Below are 14,438 nucleotides of genomic sequence, written 5' to 3' on the forward strand. Positions count from 1 at the left end.
CAATTCAAATTGAATTTCATTGAATTCTGGTACAATTTACACTACAGTATGAGACAGTGAACAAAATATTTTGTTTCATGTAATTATCTAACTTGTCTGCAACTCTACTAGCCTCATCCACACCAAGTACTTCATTGATAAACTCCACACTGTTGCCTTCCCTCTGTATGTGATACAAGAAGAATGACTGGCTGCACCCATGACACACCCCTGATGGTATCAACCAATTGTGTAGTGTCAGTGGTAGACTAAGTGATTGTGCCAATTGTGCAGGTAACCACAAAAGTATCGGGTCAAGTTTCTTGCTATCTACAACAGCTACAAGGTAAAAACTAGTGTACACATCTTCAAGATTACCTTCCAGTGTTCTTCGTAGCACCCTAGCTGAAAGCTCCTGCAGTAGAGGCACACATCCCATCTTACTGATCACATGAGGATTGATAGTGTCTTCACCAGTATAAACAACAGAACTACACAGCAAGCAAAGGACATTACTTTCTCACCATTTAATCTGATACTTGGAGGATTGAATATCTATTGTGATCACATACCTTGATAACATGAGTTGTAGGTTATGAAGTTTTAACAAATCAATTGGAATACGTCTTAATTTTCTATTATCTGCCAATGAAAGTTGTTGTAAGTTGGACATACTTGTTACACTGAGTGGAAAACATTCCAACAAGTTTGATGCAACAGCCAAAGTGTTCAAGTGTGGTAGGCAAGCAATCTGGTTAGGAACATAACAAAGTTTATTTCTCATGAGAAACAATGTTTCAAGTGACTGACAATGGATGATGTCTGGTTGGATCTCTTCTATTAAATTACTATGAAGATCAACATGAACCAACCGTGGTGCTCTCCAAAGGCCTAAAAAAATGCAGAAGACATAGGACATTCATTGCACACTACTTGATATTACTACAACAAAGTCTCAATAGTTGCAGTACGTACAAAACCAACAAGCAATGAGGTTCGCTGGGGCTCAGTGAATATTTATTCACAGGTGCTGTTCTGGAAACCAGTCAACTTTTTAAGATTGATATACTCTAATAGAACAGTCAGAGAAATCTAAAGCCAAATTTCATCTAGGGCTGTTTATCAAACAGTACAGTAGCACTGTTTAAGTAGGGGGTCCCCCAAAAATGACGTGCACCACCTAATCCTAGATACACCTTACACAACAAAAATCACCTTTATGGAATAATATTAGTCCATCTAAAATCAAATACAGCATTAAAAACAAGAAAACAAAGCAGCTGATATAGAAATTTTTTTTTTTTAAATCACTGAAACTTGAATTTTTGTCTGCTTACCTGACCACAGTCACAAGAGGATTGATAGTGTCACAGAGCAGTGCACAGCCACTGAGCCCCAACATTCATGTGAAATTCCAAATAAAGCAGTGTGTAATATGCATATCCTACTTCTCTGAAATAACATGATAGTTTGAGACTGGCTAGTTATTGATCTAACCTTGTCATAAAATTTGAAACTGTTACACCAAGTACCACTTTAGCAACCATATCTAGTACAGCTAACTGAACTTAGGATAGCATAAAAAAAGTTACTAACCAGTAGGCAATGTGTTTGGGCTCACACCTGGGGCAAAAAAAAAAATTTATAACACTGCTTGAGCAGAATAGCACATTAGTGCCAATATTTCTCTCCCCATAAAAGTGACCCAGTCTGAGAAAACCGGTCTTATCACTCATGTCAGCACATTCAATTTTCACCCAGGACACAAAGCTACATGAATAAACTATCTAATTCCACAATCAAAATCAGCTAGACTTGAGTGGTCTGGTTTTGCTGGCTGCTTTTCCCAAGCCCAGTGGCAATCCGTACATGCGGTGTGGGGCCTTAATGGAGCTCTGGTCAGCCTGGGGATGACGGTATGTGGCTGTACAGCTCTGTGGTGTTGAATATGTACTAGTGTTTTTCTAGTATACTAGAACTAGACCTAAAAGTAGTTTTAGTACAGCCTTTTCTTTTTAGTTCTAGGAACTAGCTATAATTCCATTACAATAAAAAAACTGGAACTATACTAGAAAAGTGTTGTTTTTAAGTTTTTGAACAAGAACTAAACTAAAACTGATAGCTTTATAGTACTAATACTAGAACTAAACTAAAACTTTTAGTACTACAACTACTACTGTAACTGTTGTGTGAGATTAATTTTAGCAGGAACATGATTGGTGAACTGACTATAAACGTACGTATCTGGCACATTAAAGCCTGACTTTGAAGTACATATTAACATAATTATAAGATGATAATATAACCTTTGTAAGAACAAAGGCAACTTTCCATTACTATCTTGAGTGGCTTATGACATTTCAGCAACCACCGCTTGGGTGGAAAGAATATTTTCTTCTGGTGGAGAGGTGACAAGGGGGAAACAAAACGCGTAAAAGACAGTAACTTAGAGAGATCTTCTTACGTAAAAACAAGAAGTATATTGTTTAGGTAGGATGATGTTTAAATCTTTGATTAGGTTCTACTTCTCAAAGTGGTATAGGATGATAATTCTAAAACAACTAGTTTGTGATCGATTTTTTGTAAATGCAATGAATAAGTATGACAAAGTTAACATCAGTACTGTACTATAACTAATACTTACTAAATTGCAGGTATTATAATACTAACTAAAATTGTTTCAGTCATGGATACTAGAACTAATACAAACTATTATTGTTTCTAACAAGGTATACTAGAACCAAGAACCAATACTAACTTAAAATATTTCTGGCAACTGAACTAGAACTAGAACTGTACTAGAACACCTGTACTAGAAAAACACTAATAAGTACCACTGCTGTGAATTTCCTTTCATTTTAGCCAATTTTGAGACCTCAATGGCCCAAAACCTGGCCTAATTCATCCCTACACCTTCCTTTTCAATTTTTGAACACCATCTTGCCCGCCTTCCAGGCCTCCCGCCTCCCACCCCTTTTGCAGCTCGCCTGATACAGTCAACCTCAGTTTTAAAACTATCTAAAATGGCGGGAAACTTAGTTGTTGGCTACTTGCACAGTGGATGCTGTGGAAGGTAAGGAATTGGTATAAAACGTGTGAAAATTTGGTACACATTGCTTCAACCATTGGCGAGTACAACACACTAAATACTTAAAACCAGTGTTTCTCGATACTTTTAAATAGGCGATAAGACCAGTTTTCCCAGACTAGGTCACAAATAATGATTAAAAACTCTAATAAATCAATTGAGCAGTCTAATGGAGCAGTTATAGTTGTCTTGAAAGTTTAAATATGTTTTGAAAGTTTAAATATGTTTGCAATACATACCATCAGACTTTCTCAAGAGGTCTGTGTTTAAATTCCTAGACTGTCATCACACCTCACCTAGTCCATGTGTCAGTGTCTATGTTTAACATTTTATGCATACTATATGTGACCAGATTCTATAACACCGATCCAAATCACACATCAAACTAATACCACCACCAGTGGATGGCCTCACTATCGTACTACTAGTTTTGACACTCAAACTACTCTAGGCTGGTTTTAACAGACATCTTTTTTGGGTGGTGTAGAGATCTCGAATGGCAGTATCTGGCCTCTGGCTTGGCAAGAATCAGTGGTAGATGGCCTGATAATGTTGGCCAGACATTTTTTCGCTACATATCAGCCACTAAGGAGCCAGCACAGCCCTGTAATCTCATATCTGGACTCCAATCATAGTCTGCCTCCATTTTGAAGTCTACCCTCCCCTCCACCCCTTTGTGAGCACTCGTGATACTACTTCACTCATCCAACTGCTCAGATTTTCTATCTTATTTGGTGGGAAACTCTGCAAGCAGCTACAAGTACTGAAAGTGGTCTGAAAGGTAATAGATTGATGCATCTTTTGTGTTAATTTCATACGCGTGCTTGCTACTCTTGGCAAGTTATGCTGACTTGAATTCTTTAAAACCGTTTATCTCGAAACTTCTAATGTGCGATTTGGATCGTTTTTAGTAACATATATAGGTGACATAATATTTGTTAGTTTCTTATCCCCACCCGCATCACCATTTCCCTACCACATCAATGATGTTTCGTACCATTAGAAGCTTTTTACGTTAAGTAACTAGCTACAAGAAAGCTGCTTTCTGAGTCATGTGAGCTATCTAAACCTAATTCAGCTTGCTGAGAAGCTAAACAGTTAACCACTAGCAGCCTAGCACTAATCATAATCAGTTTGGCTGCATCCAAAAAGGTCCAGCCAGGTTCATATCAAATGAATTTTGTCCTTCAATTATCACACGGTATATGTTTGTATGGTACACATCAGTACACCATACCATTGGGAAGTGAAGAGAGCTTGTTTTTACTGGCAAAGAGACACCGTAACTTGTTCATGTTTCCAAGGCTACCGGGAAGCTGGATTAGCTGGTTATTGACCACAGATAATGTCTCCATTTCAGTTAACATACTAATACCTGTCAGCAACAGTACCATACTGTGTATTAACTGTATACTAACATACTAGATGGTAGCTCTTCAAGCTTGTTATTTCCCAATGACCTGAACACATCACAATACACCTTCAACAGATTGGTAGTGGTACTTACAATTGTGTCAGTGACTTTAGGAGGTGTATTCTCTCACCCTATAAACACATGGATACGCCTAACTACGTGTGAACACAAGTTCTTCAAAGGTGTACGTGCCACACTGACCGGCATTGTGCGGATGCAGTTATTCTTCAGGTGCAAAGATTGTAGGTGTTGATGACACCACTCGCTGTCCAGTGCAGCGTCTGGAACGTCAGTTAATCGTTGACAGTTTAAAATAAGGCTCTTTGTCTTCTTAGCAGCTTCCAATTTCTCAGCGATGATATGGCTAATAGCCATTACGAAGCCTGAACCCACAATCAAAACAATCCACCTATGGGCTATGGCTTCTTCAGACTTCAGACTAACCATAAATAATACCTGACCAACTATATACCCTAATAGTACATACAGATGCATGTTAACTATTAGTAAAATAGTGATAGCGAATAAGTGATAGGCGGCATAAGTGATTAACTACAATAAAACAAGTGATCAAGTGACTCGTCAATTTGTGAGGTAGTGGCAATAGGCTTCAATCCCACTGCACTAGCCATTGCAGTAACCTTCTTAACATATTCTTGCTTGTTCTCTTTCTTCAGCTCAAGCATAAACTTGGCAGATTCTGCTACCATGATGCAGTCAGGTGCCAATGCTGGCTTGATGTCACTAGTGAGGTGGTGGACCATACTGTTTGAAAAATACACCACATCAAACAAGGAAGAGAATTTCTTCTTTTTGCCTAATTCTGCAGCAGTTCCCAACGGTAATAATGAAACTGTAAAATTGTTTGAAATCTTTCCTATTACTTTTGGTGGTGAACCAGAAGAGAGGTCTTTCTTGGTGAGTTCTCCAGACAAATTAGAGGTCACTATTGAAACATTGTGTACAGTGATATCCTGGCCACCCTTTGCACGCTTGTCTTTAATGGCTTTCAGTAAATCATCATTGTCCGTAGCAGTCCCAAAGGTGATGTATGGACTAGTTACGATATCTCCCCAGTAACCTCTCTGGCCAACCTTCTCACCATTTTTATTGACAACAATCCCAGAAGCTAATGTTATGTTGGGAGCCTCATATGGGGCATCTGGACGCAGCCTAAATGCTATTCCATCATCTCTCCATCCACAATATTCATGATTGTTAATCACTGAGACCATGTCAAGGAGTTTCATGTTATAATCCCAGTCAAATACTCCACTACGACTGTCATAACGGGCACCTAGAAAACTTCTAACCCTACTCTCCCACATTTTCTTAATATCAAACGCTTGGTCACTGTTGCGCCAAAACTTAAAAATTCCTTCCAAGAAGTCCTTCTCTTTGAATTTCAATAAGGAAATATCTAACTGTGGAAGGTGCTGCTTCAAATAATCATCATCAGTAACACATTTTATTAAATCATTGGACTTCATTATGACATACTCTAATGCCTGTGAACGCAACATAATGTTCCCATACAACTCAATAAACATTTCTGCTTTTTCTTGATTTCCAAGCTGGCCTGGGGGCTCTGCACAGAGTGAAAGGAACAACATGTGTCTTGCTAATACTTCAAGGCTGGATTCTATCATATAAAAATGGACGTTTCTGGTAGCTAAATTATTAGCCATGGTGAGTAACACATGCCTGAGGTCGGCAGCACCTATCAACAAGATATTGATGTCGTCTCCTTTCACATGCTCAGCTGGATCTACTAGATTTCGTCTTCCATCGAATCCTGTTAAATTGATCAAATCAAGAGCGGGTGAATAACCCCACCACGTTATATAACCCAGACCGGAACTCGCCATGGGGTTCAGGGCTGAAGGAGGAGACTTACGATGACTCCATCCCAGTCCGATCGTCAAAAACGTACACTGGCACGTGATAAAAATTCGCCCCCGCTTAATGTACTGGCACGTGATACGCCCCACCGATTAAACAACAAGGGGATACCCAGCTGCAAAGCATCTCAGTGGCGCACGTACAAGAGAATCTCAAGCTAGATATTTGGCTACAATGAACTCTTCATTGTGGCTTTTTCTCTCCGACATTGGGGTGGCGGGAAATTCCTCCCGAAATTTTACACCTGATGAGTCTGCAAACCACTGCGAGTAAGTGGACGTTGCTTCTTTTTATTCACATTGCAAGTATTATAAATTGGATTTGTGGTTGTACATGTTTTGAATCGTGAGGTACGAAGCCTTTCGTTTGAAACAAATTAATTGTCATGCTATTAAACAAGCAAACACTTTACAGAAAGGTCACTAAAAGGTAGAAAAACATTTTGTTGCAAAGTCAAGTTAAGCTACAGGCCGCACACCAGAAAATGTCAAACACAGATCATGATAACTCCTTGTATTTACAGTATCGAACCATTTGTGGTAGCCAATATGGTCTGGCTTGCAAGCTGATACTGCAAATCTATTAAAACAACAAAACATGGTTCTATTGTGTTTTTCAAGAGTCACTTGTCAGTGCAGCTGGTCTGGTAAGTTATGCTGGCAAGAATGATACTCTAATAGAGCAGTCATGTGCTCTAACGAAGCAATCCAGTACACCAATAAGCTGCACCTAGGGATGGAGACCACTGACCTTGTTGCTCCATTTTTATTGCTATAAGTAGCCCACCTCCACTACATCCCTATGTCTACCCAGGAGTGCAATATCTAATCCTATAAACCAGGGAGTGTGTAACTCTGTAAACAGCAAAATTCAAACAACTTAAATTCTTTATTAGGACATTATACAGAAGCACATGCTCAAGTGCATCACATTACTGGTAAAGCAAGATACAACTATGGAAACAGTATAGTGAATTTGATGAAAGTAACATAGTACAGGCATAGCAGGAAAGCCTTTCTACAAGGGAGTAACATTACAGGCAAAATTCAATTATGCTAGTGGAATATATCATTGGTTACATCATTTTTATGTGCAACAGTGATACACAGAGTGGGCCAATACCCTATTGCCTTGTGTAGTGTAGCTGTCAAAGGAATACCTTGGAATAGTCAACTGGAGTGAAATCTACAATAAATAATTAAGTGTGGCAACCTAAAAATTAATTAGGTGGTGACAGTTTACAAGAAATTGTGTAATAGGGTGTTATGTACCGCCCTCTGTGATGTACGTCTGCTCTGCAAATTAAGTATGCAAGCACAGTTTTGAATATCTGTGGGTGTAGTATTCAAGCTGTCTTCACTACTCATTTCCTAATTTGCATACAGTGACTTTTTCTATGCTATTTGTTGATTTAGCAGTTTCTTTGTGTTGTTTGAGCTAGTGCATACTGTAGTAATACTGTATTTACTACTATTATGGTATGCCATATAGGGATGCCTTCACTGAACATAATATAGAAACATTTGTGATTGCACTGTTTGTGTACTCAGTAAGTTTTCATTATACTTGTAATGATCTATTACCTTATGGATCAGATTGTTGTGTTAATACTCTACTGCGTTATTCAGAAGAGAAGTAAGCTTAGCCCAGATTGCTGTTATGGACACTGTGGACTACCAATGTAAGTACAGTATAATCATAGTATTGTTAGTGTGTTAACTGGTTTACTTATAGACCAATAAATTTGATCAGTGAGACTAAAGATCGCTGGGTGTATTGTGCAGCTTTTGGTATGCTGGCCAACTGGTTTTTCCAATTGACGATTGGTATTGGATATTCAAGCACTGCAAGCAGTTTTTCTGATGCAGTTTATTCAGGTTTGTGTACTTACTGAGATGGACTTAGTCTAATATAAACTACCTGAGCATCCAAAATAAATTACAATAAAGGTGGCAGGTAGTGATGTGCAGTAATAGTGATAGTGTGATAATCGTATTGTAGTAATCCATTATCATGATGTGATAATAGCTTGTGATCATCGTGAGATATTCTTATCTCAAAATACTTTACTATTGAATCATTTGTTAATTTGTTTTAATTATTTAATCAACTCACAAGATTTGCTGTATTTCTGAAGGTTTGCTGTCTCCTAACAATTTGCTGTTGAAAACATTTGTTACATTTCAGTATGGCATAGGATCAATAGAATTACTACTAAATTATTGCTTTTTTTACCTAGAATAGCAGTGATATTGGCCTCACATGATGATTACGCAAAAGGGTTGGGCTTCTTGCAGGTCCCCAGTGAGATAGTGGATAAATAAGGCACTTAAAATCAAAAGAGCTCAAGATAGTCTTATAGAGCAGTCAGACACTATTTAAAAGTACTTGTATTGTGATATAGTATTACAATTTTGCTAAATTTGTTTGTAAAATTGCGTTACTTTCCTTTAGCTATCAAACTACTTTTAAGTATGTTGATCCTTCCCCTGAACTTTTTTGCTCTCATTGCATCAATACATGGTCCACTACAACCACTGTCTCATCTGATCGGACTGATATATTCAGCTGTATTGTAAGACACGATGGTGTGGTGTACTGTGTGACTATTATATTCATTACTGTAGTTTTACTGCCTATATGAAACCATGTGCAATTTGCATTCATTATGCAAATAGGGAGCCACGAAGAATAGAAGTGAGTGTTACTCTCCATTATGTACTCTTATTATTATTGACTGTTTTGTTTGTATCTGTGCAGTTTTTAGAAACAGATACTGCATTACGGATTGTTGGTTGTGTTCCACTGCTAATATGTAATGGAATTGTGTTAGTCTACTTTGTTGTCAGAGGTGTTCACGCTTTGGTACTCCGCTTGCAAAAGAAGGTACAGTGTGTACACCGTACCATGATAGACTGGTGATATTGGTATACTATAGCCACCACCAAAACAACACTCCATAGATCACTATATTGGATATGTTAAAAATTTAGTGAACAAGTTAGTAACAAACATGAAGTGTAATATATATACTTTACTGATTGTGATAGTCCTCAAACTGACTTGAGACAATCTGACCAGTGGCTGTACACTTGGGATCCTTGTGAGATAACACCATAGTATTCTCTGATATCATTATTCTGTTTCAGATTTCAAGTATTCAGTTCGACTTTTATCAGTTTTTACAGTTATCTTTGTCAGCCTGTTGGTGGTAGGTAGATAAATGCCATCACAACATGTGGGTAATAACTGATTCATCTGTAGCTATCAGTTCAAATTGCCTTCTTATCATTAAGTGCTGTATATGAACTGAAGGAGTTTGTGATCAAAGATGTTGATATCAAATGGACTGATGTTTTAGAGACTGTCTACAAAGTGTTGTGTAAGTGCTAAGTGTTTGATGGCGTTACATGGTGGCAGCCTTGCTGTATATGTGTATAGCTGTTCTTATGTTTGTGATACCGCTGATCAGCTTTGTTATGGTGGTCATACCTCTGGTGTTTTCACTGGCCACCTTTCGGTAAGTGTTAGTTTAATAGTTAAGATCCTGTTGCATTATTAGTTGTAGTCGTCACTGTAAGCAACTGTGGCATGGGGATAGAAGCTTCATCCCAGGATCCAGAAAGTCACCAACTAGGCTATTGGTAAAAACTCATGTGTGACTTTGGTATGCTCACATTTGTCTGCAATAGACCAATGCAGCATTGTTGTTTGGACGACAAATAGCAATGGCAGTCTGGGGTGGGTATATACAACTTGTTGATGCTGTTAATTGTTTTGGTCCACTTCTCCAGCATGGATATTCTATACAATAACCCTATTCATCCTTCTAACAATGCTGGCAATGTTGATCATAGGAATTGTATTTAGTGATACGATCTCGAATTATGTTTCCCATACCATCACCTTCATATTGTAAGATATTGTCATCTTACTGTAGTACTTCAGTGTAGTCTGTGTAGATGTACATTTGGGTCTGGTGTGTTGATCTACTACTGCCAAGTGTTGCTTGTTTACTTTGTGTTCGCTGATAAATCTGTACTTGTGGATAACAGGTTTGTGAGATAGTTGATGAAATGTACCAGCTTTCATCTGAAGTTGTTTTAGACGTTTGTTTCATCTCTACACATTCTTTTTTCTGTTCTACAACACTGTGTCTGGACTTATGACAACGATTCGTCGTATCATTACCTCCTTTCTTCTGACATTGTTCCTTCTGCCTCGTTTAGATCGTCCACTAGTGGTTGCTGGTTGGGAGTGGCTGGATAAAGGTAATGAAGAACTCTATAACTATTTAATGTTCAGTAACTGTTGCTGTATAGGTTACGCTTCTTACTTGTCATATGTGCAAGTGGAGGCCTCATACACCAATCCAGTAATGAACATGTTTGTTCATTTACTGGTGGTACAAATTGAAGGAAAATCTTCAAGAGGAATTTCTCAATCATCCTGTAAGGCCATTCATTGACCATCCATGTCGGTGCCATCCCATGCATTGTTGCAGCTTATCCTGGTAATACCAATTTATCTGCTACCAGTGGACGACATTATGGTGCTACCCCCCTGTTAGAAGCTGATGAGTTGATAGAAGTCAATTACATGGCAAGGAGGAGGTGGCATTTGGCATACACTCTGCTACGAAACCCTCAACTGATTGAGTTAAGGAGGGGGCCCACCACTGAATATCTATCAGCTGGAGGTAGTAGTGTTAATAACAAGAATGTGGATCTAAAGCTGACCAGTGGAATATCACTGACAGAAGACTATCAAGTGTAACTGCTAGAGAGGTGGCTTATAGAACATATTATGCATATACATGGATGATTTTTACTATAGCAAAGCTATAGTAAAAATATAGTATGGCCACCTGTAGTGTATGCTTGTACGGTTACATATCTATATAATACGTAAATGCTGTAAGTTTAATGTTTTGTTGAATGTAATGTGTTATTACCCAACTTAAAGTTGACCAGTGGAATATCACTGACCCAGTTTATATATTCCAACTGTTGCCATGCCACTACTATAATATTGTCATATCCACTAAGCAGTTTCATAAACAAGCTTTAATTGTTTTCTTTAATTCTTGGTTCTTAAGAACTTCAGATGGAAATTCTTGACCTGTTATGTAGAGGACTGATAGCCTGAGCAGCTGCTTCAGCATCATTAATAATGTTTGTACTATATACATGTAGTATACTTCAATGCTTAGTAGCATGAAGCGCCAGGCTATAAAACATGGTGGAACTATAACCCCCAGAAAAATCGGAAAGTATGTGCATGGAATTGTTATTTAATACAGTAATCTTGATTAACTTAATTATTCAAGTAATTAAAAGATCTGTATAACAATGATTAACTAACTATCATAAGAATTTGCAAAAGCAATTTCATGATGATTCTTATAGTGCATACCCTACTTTAGTTCTCAAAATTATCTTCGTAGCGGCACCAGCTGTACTGCATTTTCAGCCTGCATTTCTCTTAGCCACTTTCATCCATACACCACCTGTAGTGAATGATTCAGACAGTTTTCTGTGTTACTTGTTTGCATACACAGGGATGACAGCATCAGCCAAGTAGACTGCTCCTCAGCTATGCCCTGAATAATTACAATACATTCCTGGTTTAACAGCTGGGTGGCTGGAGCATTGGGGTAAACAGTTACTTGCTCAAGGAAACAACAGTAGTAGTACATCCCTGCCTGGGCATCAAACCTGGGACCTTTAGGCCAATGCCCCACCACCTGGAGGTTGTATACAATCACTGGACTGGACTACTGGACTCAGGTATTTTCCCTTTTTTAACTGACCAAATATTTGGGCAACTGGTTGAAAGTATGTTAGTCTCATGTAGTGAGACCACTCCCCCACACATAAAGAAACCCACACACAAACCAAAGAAAGGTGTGATCATGCCAGACTTGTCAACATTGCCCAGCTTCAGCTATGTACAGAGGTTCTAATAGTTCTTGCATGTCAACAAATCTAAAACAGAAGTCACATGCGGTAATTATAGTTTAAAATGGATCAATTTGATTGGTTGAAATATTGTGCATGTGAGATCACTTGTTATTGCCGTCGTGCAAAAACTATAGAACCTTTTTTATCAGCTATTGAATAGCAAGACAGTTAACTGTTGCCACTTAATTTAGCTGACTCCATGACTATAACTTGCATGGATACTACAACACTACATACACATGTACTGTATGGTTTGTACTTCATGATAAGACAAATGGTAGTCGTACAATACAGATTATGCCAAGAGAGAGAGAATTGCACACAATTCTAAGATAACAGACAGTGCCAAGTAGACAGATTCACCTGCATATTTTACATTCAATGTAGCAATAGCTACGACCAGTTGCCCAAATATGTGCTAAAATGAAAAACAAACAAAAAAAAAAAAACTGAGTCCACCAGTCCAGTCCACTAGTCCAGTCCAGTGATTGTATACAACCCCACCTGGACTACTATTTTGTGGATCATGACCATATTAGTCAAGGATAACAAAGTCATGTTAGCAGCTGTGTTGAGTAAAGCCATATAAATGTGTAGCCATAGTGATGGTTGAAGCCATACAGATCATAACTAGTCAACATTAGTAACAATATATTATCAATTACACTAACTCACCCAATCCTTCATATTAACATCAGCACCATGTGATATCAGTAGTGACATCACATCAGGATGATTATTAGTTGCAGCCCAGTGGAGTGGTGTCATCTTGTTCCCCTGTATAATACAAGTGATGTTATATGACTTCACTAGTACATATACAAACAACACATAACCTAACCTATAGTTTTTTTGTATGCATGCTTGTGCCATTACATGTACGTTCGAATCCTCAGCACAGTAATGCCTAATCATTTTCTACACTAGACAGATGCTAACAGCATTGTGGGGCGAGCCTGAGTGTATATTTTTGAAGTATTGATGGCAGAAACAATGTAAGGAGTTCTGGAATTGCAAAGAGTTAAATTTATGGAGGAGAGTGTCTAAGAATCAAAATAGCCTGTGCAAAATCACTACGTACACATCTGCAAAGCTATCATTGATGGTATGATAGGTGTTGATAAGGTCGAGTCTTTGATCTGAGAGTATTCTACTTTAACCACCTCTTTTCACGTCATTGCAGCTCTTCGACGCCGCATATGTTCACGGTTTCTATGCCTTCTCCTTTCTGCCTCTTCAGGAGTTTCTGCATGCCTTCTGAGACTGTACTGCTCCCTCCTACACTCCCTCCTACATCAAAGACGTTCCTTTGTACTGTCCATTCAATACTAGTTACTGGCAGGGCCGCCCAGAGAAATTAAGGGGCCCAGGGCAAAGAGTTAAAGTGGGGCCCTTGACCCAAGCTGTAAGGTGAAGACCAAAAAAAAAAAAAAAAAAAAAGGTCAAAACCTGCTGGCAATGACAATAACTACCCATCACCAACCATATCTCCTTATCTATAAGCTTGCTACACTGCTCCTCTGAAGAATACTGTGACAGCTCTATTAGAGTATTTAGATCTGACTGCTCTATTAGAGTATATCGATCTTTTAAACAGGTATTCGGGGGGCCCCTTTCAGGCTGGGGCCCGGGGCAAAATGCCCCAGTTGCCCCCCCCCCCCCCCCCCCCCTGTGGGCGGCCCTGGTTACTGGCACGTGGCCAGGCATCACTCACATGGCATAACAGCAATCTACACCAATAACTCTGGTGATATGAACCATTACGCATACCATTCGTCCAAATATGGCTAAGCAGTAGCTCGAGCAGTAGTCTACGTCGTGAAATGAACCATTACACATACCAAATATGGTTAAGCAGTAATCTACGCCGTTAACTGCTCCGTGAATGAACCATTACACATACCAAATATGGCTAAGCAGTAATCTACGCCGTTAACTCCTCCGTGAAATGAACCATTACACATACCAAATTAAAATATGGCTAAGCAGTAATCTCATGCCAGCAGTCTCCCACACATGCAGGTGATTCACATTATGGGATACCATGGGCACTTGTGCTTTGCCTAATATAATTATGTATGCACGCTTCACA

General features: G+C 38.7%; 4 protein-coding genes across 6 annotated transcripts; 1 reads left to right on the forward strand and 3 right to left on the reverse strand.

The window, feature by feature from the left end:
- Positions 1 to 14: 14 nt before the first annotated feature.
- LOC136262475 (leucine-rich repeat-containing protein 57-like) lies at positions 15 to 4,906 on the reverse strand. 2 transcript variants are annotated; one of them, XM_066056757.1, is made up of 7 exons: positions 4,683 to 4,906; positions 4,575 to 4,612; positions 4,490 to 4,527; positions 4,305 to 4,442; positions 552 to 870; positions 358 to 470; positions 15 to 305 (listed from the first exon to the last, which is right to left on the reverse strand). In XM_066056757.1, the coding sequence occupies exons 1-7, from the start codon at positions 4,854 to 4,856 to the stop codon at positions 238 to 240; spliced, it is 888 nt and encodes a 295-aa protein (XP_065912829.1). In that variant the 5' UTR covers positions 4,857 to 4,906; the 3' UTR covers positions 15 to 237. The 2 variants fall into 2 exon arrangements, with proteins under 2 accessions (XP_065912829.1, XP_065912828.1); XM_066056756.1 differs by having other exon boundaries at positions 15 to 309; positions 4,683 to 4,902.
- Positions 4,907 to 4,909: 3 nt separating this feature from the next.
- LOC136262473 (dynein axonemal assembly factor 3-like) lies at positions 4,910 to 6,435 on the reverse strand. Its single transcript, XM_066056754.1, has one exon. It carries the CDS (start codon positions 6,347 to 6,349, stop codon positions 5,030 to 5,032), a length of 1,320 nt encoding a protein of 439 aa, XP_065912826.1. The 5' UTR covers positions 6,350 to 6,435; the 3' UTR covers positions 4,910 to 5,029.
- Positions 6,436 to 11,379, forward strand: LOC136262466 (stimulated by retinoic acid gene 6 protein-like). 2 transcript variants are annotated; one of them, XM_066056742.1, is made up of 19 exons: positions 6,436 to 6,652; positions 7,875 to 7,932; positions 7,979 to 8,064; positions 8,118 to 8,260; positions 8,838 to 8,958; positions 9,011 to 9,080; positions 9,144 to 9,269; positions 9,322 to 9,383; positions 9,434 to 9,486; positions 9,533 to 9,594; positions 9,648 to 9,765; positions 9,825 to 9,903; positions 9,952 to 10,027; positions 10,076 to 10,124; positions 10,178 to 10,298; positions 10,346 to 10,438; positions 10,491 to 10,654; positions 10,706 to 10,834; positions 10,888 to 11,379. In XM_066056742.1, exons 1-19 carry the CDS (start codon positions 6,558 to 6,560, stop codon positions 11,157 to 11,159), a joined length of 1,977 nt encoding a protein of 658 aa, XP_065912814.1. In that variant the 5' UTR covers positions 6,436 to 6,557; the 3' UTR covers positions 11,160 to 11,379. The 2 variants fall into 2 exon arrangements, with proteins under 2 accessions (XP_065912814.1, XP_065912815.1); XM_066056743.1 differs by lacking the exons at positions 9,825 to 9,903; positions 9,952 to 10,027; positions 10,076 to 10,124; positions 10,178 to 10,298 and having other exon boundaries at positions 10,324 to 10,438.
- A 300-nt stretch (positions 11,380 to 11,679) lies between these two features.
- On the reverse strand, positions 11,680 to 14,226 carry LOC136262503 (transient receptor potential cation channel subfamily A member 1-like). Its single transcript, XM_066056799.1, has 4 exons — positions 14,117 to 14,226; positions 13,022 to 13,123; positions 11,940 to 11,985; positions 11,680 to 11,892 (listed from the first exon to the last, which is right to left on the reverse strand). The coding sequence occupies exons 1-4, from the start codon at positions 14,183 to 14,185 to the stop codon at positions 11,852 to 11,854; spliced, it is 258 nt and encodes an 85-aa protein (XP_065912871.1). The 5' UTR covers positions 14,186 to 14,226; the 3' UTR covers positions 11,680 to 11,851.
- Positions 14,227 to 14,438: the final 212 nt, after the last annotated feature.

The sequence above is a fragment of the Dysidea avara genome, chromosome 7 (genome assembly GCF_963678975.1).
Source record: "Dysidea avara chromosome 7, odDysAvar1.4, whole genome shotgun sequence".
Lineage (NCBI taxonomy): Eukaryota > Metazoa > Porifera > Demospongiae > Dictyoceratida > Dysideidae > Dysidea > Dysidea avara.

Coding starts and splice junctions, on each gene's coding strand:
- LOC136262475 (XM_066056756.1), bottom strand. CDS start 4,856: ATGGCTATTAGCCATATCATCGCTGAGAAATTGGAAGCTGCTAAGAAG. Junction 4,528..4,574: donor CTAAAGTCACTGACACAATT/GTAAGTACCACT, acceptor TGATGTGTTCAG/GTCATTGGGAAATAACAAGC. Junction 310..357: donor GCTACGAAGAACACTGGAAG/GTAATCTTGAAG, acceptor TAGCTGTTGTAG/ATAGCAAGAAACTTGACCCG.
- LOC136262473 (XM_066056754.1), bottom strand. CDS start 6,349: ATGGCGAGTTCCGGTCTGGGTTATATAACGTGGTGGGGTTATTCACCC.
- LOC136262466 (XM_066056742.1), top strand. CDS start 6,558: ATGAACTCTTCATTGTGGCTTTTTCTCTCCGACATTGGGGTGGCGGGA. Junction 8,065..8,117: donor GGACACTGTGGACTACCAAT/GTAAGTACAGTA, acceptor GTTTACTTATAG/ACCAATAAATTTGATCAGTG. Junction 8,261..8,837: donor TTCTGATGCAGTTTATTCAG/GTTTGTGTACTT, acceptor ACTTTCCTTTAG/CTATCAAACTACTTTTAAGT.
- LOC136262503 (XM_066056799.1), bottom strand. CDS start 14,185: ATGTGTAATGGTTCATTTCACGACGTAGACTACTGCTCGAGCTACTGC. Junction 13,124..14,116: donor TAGCCATATTTGGACGAATG/GTATGCGTAATG, acceptor TGTATTATACAG/GGGAACAAGATGACACCACT. Junction 11,893..11,939: donor GCTGATGCTGTCATCCCTGT/GTATGCAAACAA, acceptor CATTCACTACAG/GTGGTGTATGGATGAAAGTG.